This window comes from Rhea americana, unplaced genomic scaffold (assembly GCF_003343005.1).
Source record: "Rhea americana isolate MKP2758 unplaced genomic scaffold, rheAme1 scaffold_65, whole genome shotgun sequence".
NCBI classification, from domain to species: Eukaryota; Metazoa; Chordata; class Aves; order Rheiformes; family Rheidae; genus Rhea; species Rhea americana.
In genome coordinates this window covers 4,253,739-4,264,078 of record NW_028186812.1, presented here as the reverse complement: position 1 = coordinate 4,264,078, position 10,340 = coordinate 4,253,739, and the positions used below count along the sequence as shown (strand labels likewise).

The 10,340-nt window shown below is 38.4% G+C and overlaps 1 protein-coding gene across 1 annotated transcript in view; it reads right to left on the bottom strand.

Moving 5' to 3' along the window:
• Window positions 1-296: 296 nt before the first annotated feature.
• The window catches only part of FREM2 (FRAS1 related extracellular matrix 2), a 138,907-nt gene continuing 128,863 nt past the window's right edge, over window positions 297-10,340 (bottom strand). The window contains exons 21-24 of the mRNA XM_085320720.1: window positions 8,271-8,397; window positions 6,718-6,905; window positions 5,651-5,797; window positions 297-3,863 (exon numbers count right to left, since the gene is read on the bottom strand). Coding sequence (XP_085176846.1) covers window positions 3,351-3,863; window positions 5,651-5,797; window positions 6,718-6,905; window positions 8,271-8,397 — 975 coding nt within the window. The 3' untranslated portion in view covers window positions 297-3,350. The remainder of the gene's footprint in view (window positions 3,864-5,650; window positions 5,798-6,717; window positions 6,906-8,270; window positions 8,398-10,340) is intronic.

Here is a 10,340-nt window from a genome sequence, read left to right as displayed (position 1 = left end):
GTTTTCCTTAACATTGTATTACTGACCATTCCTCACAGTGTGATATTTATGCATAAATTTTAGATTATTAACCAAAAGGAAAGTAGTTTTATTTTTTTTTCTGATACAAATGCCAAATATCAAAGTCATAAACATAAAGAAATTGTTCCAAATAAATATGTGTGGAAAGACTTCTCACAGCTTGGTAACAAATTTAAACACAGTAATTACTGTATAAAGAGCTTAACAAATGGTATTACTGCTAACAGAATAAGCATCTCCAGGGAAAGGAGGATTGAATACATAATCTGGAAATAGATTAAATATATATAATATATATTCAGTTTATTGCATGGATAGATAAATATTAACATATTTGTGCACATATCTGGGAACAAGGCACTTATTCAGGTTAGTATAAACAAGGCCACTTGTTAAGTAGAAAGGAAAATGTTAATAAGCCTTCAAAACCTCTTGCTGAAATCCAAAACTTTGAAGCCATAATACAAAAGGCATGCAGTTACAGGTGTATTTATAGTTCACTGAATTGTAAGAAATCCAGTTTCTTAAGAATGGCAAAAATCCAGCAGGCCTTACTGAAAACATTGGGATATTTTTTCCTAGATAGAGGAAATGAACCCATCAATCTCTCTCATTCTTCTCTAGTTTTTCAGTGTTCAATTTGTGTTTTTCTTTGTTATCATAAGTTTGCACTATTATTTTATATAAATTTTAGAATAATATTGGTCTGATAAACCTTTTAGAGAGATGTAATCAGATGCTATTCAAAGTAGTGATCAAGTTGTCTACTGGGCTCAACATCTGGCTTGTAGAACACATGGTTTTTGATATAATTTCATCAAAAAAATAAAAATAAAAATGATTTTGCCCGCAAGTAACTTAATGATATTTCAGTTTGTTAAAATTTAAAAGCAGAAAAATAGCTCTAATGATAAACACCTAATTTCTTATTTATTATATATATATTTTTAAAAGATCTTCTCTGCTTATACAAAACAGGAGTTTTATAAATATTAAAATGTTCTATTATTTACATGTGTTCCATTTTACTGTAGAATCATTAACTGCTATTATCCAAATATGTAGGTTCTAGGAGACAGATTCTGCATTTCTCACAATTACAATGATTTGGTATAAAGGCACAAAGGCAACTTTTATCCTAGGTTACAACTGCAACTTAGCTAGTTCTCAACTTAAACTAAATATAAAAATATCTGTAGGTTAAATCTTTGATCAATCTTGCACACATAACACATGGATCACAATACCAAAAGCTTCATTAAAAGAACATACTAATGTCAATTGACTAGGGAAAAGGTCTAATGCACAGGGCACATCTTGCAGAAAATTGTTGTGTCCTAGAAATCAGATTAATTAAAATAAAAGATGGCTGCATACTTCTAACAATGGAATTTGACCTTAGGTTATTGAAAACATCGTTCAGTTAAGCAGTCCCAATCACAGTCTTTAGAAAACCCAGAAAAAATAGGACATATTCTGACCTGATTCATTTGGTGAAAAACTGATGAAATCTTACGAAATGAAGGACATCACAACTATATATAATCAGAGTGAAAGGTTATTAGAGCACATCCGTCCATGGATATACTCACACTGTACCACGAATCATAGCGCAGACATTCCCAAGCTAGTGAATCTCAACATTTCTGACCTCTATGGCTCAGAAGACAATTGTGCAGAATTACTAGGTCAGCATTACAACCAGGCTACTAAGCCTTTTRGACGGACTTTTTAGCTCAGATGCAGCATTGTGTGCTTACAGCTAYGCTGCTTTCAAAGTGGCTCATGTCCAGCTAACTCAGATCTCTGCATCATGGTCCCCAGTATGCCAAATGCTAGGTGTACTGCACCTGAAGATAGTTTGTGGGCTGCCTGTACCCATCACCACAGGTGGTGGAAGGGAACAGGTATGTTAGCAACAGACTCAGCAGCCTGATTCAGATTTTATACAGTTTATATGATTTAACTCCTTGAATTGAATCGACTTACACATGCTTAATGCTAGCAAGTGGGACAATCTCTCTTGAAGATTACAGAGCTTTTGTGGGCAAGCATTTGGAAGGGTATCTTTGGGACAGAATAGSCCCTGTCTGGATAAGATCTGACACAGAGCACTGCTGATCCAAACTTCTATGAAATATCATGCTATTATACTACCTAAGCCAAGAAGGCTGAGAGAAAATTAGAATTACTCCTTCAAAAGTAGTTATGCATTAAAAAAAGCTCAACAGTGATCCAGCATGTTTGTCAAGAAGTTCCAGGATTATACAATGATAAATATTACTTGATTTCATCAACTCTTTTTTTTTTTTTTATTGCCATTTAATATGATAATTGACATCACATGCTGGATCCAGTATCATGWCTCCTAGACTCAGTTCAGGAAGAACCTTATCCTCTCCATTCTGAACCTAACTCTATCCTCTTCCCTAGCTACTAAAATACTAACACTTGCACYTCCCAGCTGTGGGTGTGCACTGACAAATATAATTTACCTTACAAAACTTCTATGATCCATTATAAATTTGAGAGGACATAACTATTCAGTTTCTGTGAAAAACAAGATTCCTCCTGGATTTGTTGTATTCTTTGGCTTTATAGAAACATACATAAGTGAAAAAACGAGGAAAAAATATCAGATTAAATAGTTGAATAAGAATCTATGGAAAAGAACATGTATTGCATACTGTGACATGTATCTGATTATACTGTTGTGCTGTTTAATCTGGCTGTCTTTTGGAAAAGTTCAGTTAAACATAAATGAAAAAAATTAATCATTAGTATATCTTAAGGGAAGTCAAAGGCTTAAAGGAGGGAGGAGTCATGACTGAGGCATTTTATCACCTTTCAGATTAATTGCAAACATTGAGTTCGTTGTGAGAAACAGTACAAAACTTAACTGAGGAGTGTAGGCATTCCATCTCTCAAGTATTCTCCATTTCAGAAGAAACAGACTTCCGTTTTTATAACAGAGTCAATAGCACCTTTAGATAGTTTCTTCTCCTTTTCTGAAATTTAAAAAAGATAAAAAACAAAACAAAACAAAAACCTCTCCCTTACAATGCAGTTCCTTGAATTGCTTCTTAACATTAGTGCATGATATAGGGATGTAAGAATTGCCTCTTGTGCAAAGTGGGAGATTCAGCATGGATTCTTCCTCTATGGTTGATAACGGCAGCAAGAGTTCACAATAAAAAAATTTCAAGTACATCTAGATGCATATGAATTTTTTACTCCCTGTAAGTCATGGTGATCTGCTGCTAAAAAAGTGCASTTTGAGTCTGTTTTGAGGCACTCTGGAGATCAGCTTGAATCCTGCAGTCTTGGAATCAAACCTCCGAGCTGTCACTGGTATAATTATATGGTAGCATCATTGGTTCATTGCTGCCTGACTCCTTTGCAGCTTCTTTCTTCTCAGAATTTTGTCTCCTTTTTAACAGCAAAATTATGATTGCAATTAAGCAGATGGCAAGCAAAATTGCAGCAGCTCCACCAATGACTGTGACTATGCTGACCTCTGGGCTTTGGTTATTCAGTTCCCTAGGGAGAATGCCATTGACCACGACCTCCCTTTGAGGGACCTGCTTCTCGTTGGTGCGGTCTAGTGCTATGTGCTGTATGTTTGTTCCTCGTTTTTTTTCTACCCCAATATCTTTTGCAAGTTCTGGAGCTCCTTCAACTCCCCTCTTCTGACGTATCTGTGTGGATGCCCTTGGGATCCCACCACTGAAAACAGAATGGTACTGATGCTCCACRCTTCTTTTGCCAATTCCGCGGTTAGCATTCTCTTTTGAACGYACAGTGTAGATTGTATGGACATACCACTCCCTACCCAAAGACACCTAGAAAGACATAACATTTTATTTTTAAACACACACATACACACAATGTGGAGAGCAATATAAACCACGAAATCAACCATTGCTTCRTATCTATTGCCTGGACACTAGTTTCAAGATCATGCACAGATAAAATCCATTACATGCCAATCTTCCCCAGTGGAATCACTTTTTCTGCCATAAGATTAAGACAGGGTAGTCTACACTCCCCTCCATAGTCAGATTCTATAGCTACCAGGTGCAGATGAAGAAGCACTATCTTGACCTCTTTTGGTACTTCTACTACCAATGGCCATACAGGCCTTTGGGAAGGAACTTTAGCTGTAGACAGGCTACAGAAGAGGGATCCTCCAGGCACAACCTGCCAATCATCTAGACTTTGGCTCTACATACTTCCACCAAAATTAAGYATTCCACAGTTGGCTCCCACCTGTCTCATTTTAAGAGAATACTTTAAACACATCTATATACATCCTCCAAATTCCCAACATTTTCTTTTCATCAGAAMATAAGCAATTATTGGCTTAGTATCCCGTCTTTGAGAGAGGCTAGCATATAACACTTACAAAAGAAAACAAACAAACAAATCTACAGAAGAGGCATAAATACAGTTCTCTTCCTTTGAACAGTCTCCTAACTTCCAGCAATCAGCTGTTTAGGGACTTCCTGTGCTGACAGTTGTATCTTGATCATTTCCACTTAATTGAGAACCACAGATGATCCTATTTTCCCTGAATTTGTTCTGTCTTCTCAATACATTATAAATTTGGCCTCCACAAGGTCCAGYAGAGTTGTCTGTCTTCTATTTTTTTTAAAGCTACTAGCTTATAATTCCAGTGGTTGTATCCAAATTCTGTTATTGTGAAAACAGTGAACATAGTTTCTACTTTACTCTTGGTTTTTCAGTTCCTTTTCAGGACATTCTGTTGGTTCTTGACATTCTCATTCTTTTGACAGAATGAGGAGAAAAAAAAATCCATTATTGGAATGAACTCTCTAAATCAAAAACAAGTTGTAGATTCATGGGGATGGGGACAAACTATGAAATCCTTTTTATGCTGGCAAGTAGGCTGTTCCATTAAATATTCCATTTTTTACAAGGCGACTCTTAACAGTACTGAAATGGCCAGAAGTAGGAATAAAGATTCCTCAATATTTCTTCCAGTAATTTGTAATTCCAAGTTTTTCATGTAGTTTTGCAAATACTGAAAAGAAACTACTGACTTGGCCATACAGATCAAAGGTATGAAAATGAACAGGTGAAAGATTATATGAAATTTAAAAATAAGTGTACTCTTTACTTTTCTGTTTCTAGGCTTTCCAGTGCTCAGATGTTTTGGAATGTGCAAATCTGTGAAGAAAGACTTACACAGAAAATGCTGAATATCAATTAAATCTGGGTGACGTACACTATAAATACTCATGGTTCTTTTATTTTTATCTTTGACAAGTGAGATGGAAAGCAACAAAACCATGCTATGCAACATGAAACTTAAAAGTTCAGTCCTTAAAGGAAATGTGTAAGAATCACTTGCATTATTTCTTATTAGACAACGGACGTAACAGAAGTGTATTATCTGCATAGGAATCTTTCATAAGTGCTTTAGCACACATAGATTTTAAGCATTTATTAAGTATTATTACTGCTTAATTGCCGTTGAAATCAAAAGTAATCTTCCTATTGGCTTCAGTATGACTTACAGTTAACTCTTAACACTTCCTGTGCAGGAGTGTTCTTGAGAAAGAGTTCTTGGTGCAGTATTCCAAGCACTAACCTACAGAAATCTTACCTGAAATAGGGGAGTTGAATCCATTTTAAACCCATCAGAGCCTGGTTGTTTAACTAATGGAATTGCTTCAGGATCATCTATAGCAAGTTTTGCATTAAAAAGCACATTTCCAAAGCTTCTGTCTTGTGTCTCTGGCTGAGCTTTATCCTGTGTGGTCATGGTGATTAAAAAAAAAAAAAAAGAAAAAAAGCACATTCATTTCTTTTAGGAAAAGAAGTTCTAATATTTATACAAAATATAATTTTCCAGGAGTGCAATTGACATGTGCTATGTTTTGCAATCCAATGTAATACCAAGAGAAAAACATATGAGAAGCAACTGTAGTCGCATCTGACTTGTACTAACTTTTATTAAATCTCTTGCTTGAAGATTTTTTTTAGAAATAGAAAGGGGAAAAAATCTAGMTAATAACCATAGCTAGATTCCAGAATGAAAAAATACATAAATATAGTCTGGAATAAAAGTTGAAAGTCTATTTCCCAGTTTAAAGAATTTACCTTACATTTGTAGTAAGAGACATATTCACATAAACTAGTTGAGACAACTAGGAGGGATTCACCTAACTTAACTTTAAAAGTTAGACTTCTGGTCTCTAGTCATCTTAAGTTTACTCTATAGCTACTTTCAGATATTTTAAGCTGGCTTTAGAGGTATCTCCCTTTTCTCATTGACTACAAAGGCAACCTAGAAGACTAACTTTATATTATACACTTAGTTTTAGATAGTTATGGTTAAATGAGACAAATCCATGCTTAACATACCCATMTAACTGGCTTGTCTTCTTAGGCTTTCTTTATGGTCAATGAAGACAGATAATGCAGAGAAAAAGCCTATTTTGGGATTCTAACTTAGGTCAAACACTAAATGATGAGAGTCCCCAGAGAGATTAAGAATAGAACAAGGAGGCAGAAAGGTAAGGTACCGCCTTCATCAGGCCATGCTGGACTAGAGTTGGAGTCAAAAATCTGATTGGTGCTCTCAAGAATATTTTAAAGAACAGTTAGTTTTGGATAACAAAGAAGATAGAAAAAAAAATGGGTACACTTTCTCAGAATTAGAAAACCTACCACAATCTTAAATCTGTACAGAAGGGATGGAGAATCAGCGAGACAACCATATTCAGTGTTGGATGGATTATACTTGGGTACATATCCATCAGCTCCTGTGCACAGGAAAACTTTCTCGATGCTACAGTAGAAGGAATCACCCAGATTCTGAACTGGATCCACCATCACTCGACCATATATGGTATCACCTGGAAACAGTACACAGTCCACATCCTATTACACTGTAACATTTAGCAAAGTATTGAGGCCAAGTTAATAAACTCTGTGAAGAAGCTCAATGCATCTGAGAGTGCATTTCAAAGGTCCAAGCTGAAGATTGTCAAATCTGTCTACAGGTATATACAAAGGCTACGTGTGATACTTGGCTTAGGAGTTGCCAAAGGTCATGATCTGACTGTACTCTCTTCCACACTCTGGGCCACAGGATAGCAATAGGTGGCCACCTAGTGCTGCTATAACCTAAACCAGTTCAGAGGCAGCACTGAATTCTGGGGTTTACTGGCATCTTCATTCAAAAGAGTGACTTGCAGCTACATTTTCTACCACTCTACACCAGACTAGGAWGCAGGTTTTGGTCTCCTGACAATGGATCTTGTTGAAGAGATGTTCCTTTTTATCTCATAGAACCCTACTYAAACAACATAGGGGTTTGGTTATACTTGGTCAGACTGGCAGCATTTAATACAGYACAACAAGAACATTATGACAGGTCACAGAGACATTTTCTGCRACTTTGCTCCTTACTGTGAGATTGTATTTCTGCTGGCTGATAAGATCTAAGAAAAACMTGCTTGCAAGGCCTATACAAATAACCTGGGCCAGTACTATGCAGGCAGGAAGATTATGCTGCATGCCATGGTCAAATATATACAAAAGAAAGYAGTTAGGAAGGCTGAGAATTTGGAGAAAACAGTGTAGCATTGTTTTTACAACTATTTGTAGCAACTGTAGACTTTGAGAGAGATCAGGTCTCTGTTGTTCTGGAYCAGGCAAACAAGTCACTAGATAATCATAGATTCAAGGTCCTGACATTCTAAATAGGCAAATGAGGTACATGAGGAAAACAAGAACTGAAGTGATTGCTTAACATCATGTAACAAATCACTGACAGATGCATCGACTGAACCCAGACTTCAGTTCACTGTTTCACACACAGTTTTTTAAAAACAACCTCTTCTGGGTCTGAACACAATATTAAGGAATTCTGAGTGTCCATCTTAGTTTTGACTTTGATTTCTGTTGGGCAAATTTATCTTCCTCACACACAATAAAAAGATTGTATAATAGYCACTTAGCAACCACAAATGTTGTTATCAGCTAAGCTTATGTTTATAAAGTGCTTGCATATGAGAAGTGGCAGCAGTATTGTAACCTTCAGACAACAGTTTGAATGAAGATTAGTCAACAGCTCTGATGTAAACTGCAAAGTAGGAAAGGCAGATACAAAAGAATACAAGCAGTAAGCCAAACCCTTATTCCTAGCTTGCTTTGATCAAAACAGGATCCTGACAGAGTGGTCCACATTAAATATCTGTGATCTTGCACAATTATACCTTCTGCAAAAGCAACATCACTTTCTTGCCCAAAGCCCATCGAGCCATCAGATAGCCACAGGGTCTTCTTGGAGAGAAGGAACATCTGGGTATTCAAGCTGAACTCAGCAGCCACGGGGTCACTGACCTAAAACACAATAGCATAAGGTTCTTCAACATGCGTTCTTTAATCTCTCTTAAAATACAACACAATTTTCTCCTGTGTGCACTATTAATCAGCAAAGCTGATTAATATCTAGATGTAATAAGACAGTTTAAATAAAAAGAGTTCTTTGCACTGGACATATATTGCTACATATTTTTTAATCATACCATCTTCTCCAACCTTTTTTATGTATATAGCCTTCTATAACGGGATGACTGGTTGGGTAGGGAGTGGATGTTGTCTACCTTGACCTCAGTAAAGCTTTTGACACTATCTCCCATAACATCCACAAAGCAAGCTTGGGAAGTGCAGGTTAGATGAGTGTACAGTGAGGTGGATGGAGAACTGGCTGAAAGGCAGAGCTCAGAGGGTTGTCATCAGTAGCACAGAATCTAGTTGGAGGTCTGTAGCTAGGGGTGTCCCCCAGGGATCAGTACTGGGTCCAGTCTTGTTCAACTTCTTCATCATTGACCTGGATGAAGGGGCAGAGTGTCTCCTCAGCAATTCTGATGATGATACCAAGCTGGGAGGAGCRGCTGATACATCAGAAAGCTGTGCTGCCATTCAGAGAGACTTGGACAGGCTGTAGAGCTGGGCAGAGAGGAACCTCCTGAGGTTCAATAAGGGCAAGTGCAGGGTCCTGCACCTGGGTAGGAATAACCCCATGCACCGGTAGAGACTGGGAGTTGACCTGCTGGAAAGCAGCTCTGCAGAGAATGACCTGGGAGTCCTGGTGGACAGCAAGCTAACCAAGAGCTGGCAGTATGCCATTGTGGCCAGGAAGACCAATGGTATCCAGGGGTGCACTAGGAAAAGCATCAGCAACAGGTCGAGGGAGGTAATCCTCCCTTTCTATTTAGCCCYGAAATTTATTCAGCCATGAGGCCACACCTGTAGTACTGTGTCCAACTYTGGGCTCTCCAGTACAAGACAGACATATCTCTCTCAAGTATCTGAAGGGAGGGTGTCAAGGGGACRGGGACAAACTCTTTTCAGTTGTCCCATGTGACARGACAAGAGGCAATGGGCAGAAATTGAASCACAGGAAGTTCCACCTGAATGTGAGGGGGAATTTCTTCACYGTGAGAGTGAYGGAGCACTGGCACAGGTTGCCCARAGAGGTGGTGGAGTCTCCTTCTCTGGAGRTMTKCAAGGCCCGCCTGGATGCAACCCTGTCTAACATGCTCYAGGTGACCCTGCTTGAGCAGGGAGRTTGGACTAGATGATCTCCAGAGGTCCCTTCCAACCTTACTGATTCTATGRTTCTATGACATGGAGCTACTGGAGAGAGTCCAGCAAAGTGCCTCTAAGATGACTGGAACATCTTTCATATGAGGAAACACTGAGAGAGCTGAGACTGTTCAGCCTGGAGAAGAGAAGACTGAGGGGATTTTATCAGCATGTGTAAGTATCTGAAGGGAAGGTATAAAGAGGATGGGCCAGACTCTCCTCAGTGGTGCCCAGCAAAAGGATGAGAGGCAGTGGGCACAAACTGAAGCACATGAAGTTCCATCTGAACATGAGGAAAACTTCTTTACTGTGAGGGTAACAGAGCACTGCAACAGGCTGCCCAGAGAGGTTGTGGAGTCTCCTTCTCTGGAGATATTCAGAAGTTGTCTGGACAGGGCCATGGGCAACATGCTCTAAGTGACCCTGCTTTGAGCAGGGAGGTTGGACTAGATGATCTCCAGYGGTCCCTTCCAAACTCAACCATTCTGTGATTCTGTGAACCCTTGGGTTATCTGTTCCTATGATACCTGGTACAATTCTAGGCTAATTTCTTCCCACTCCATGTTCTTACAGATCCCAGCTAAAGATGTGCCCAGGACAACTCATGTGTGTGGGTAACATGACAAAAATATTCTGTGTTCAATTTTCTGCTCAGTATCTTGTCTCCCTCTGACTCACCACAGCCTCTTTCCTCT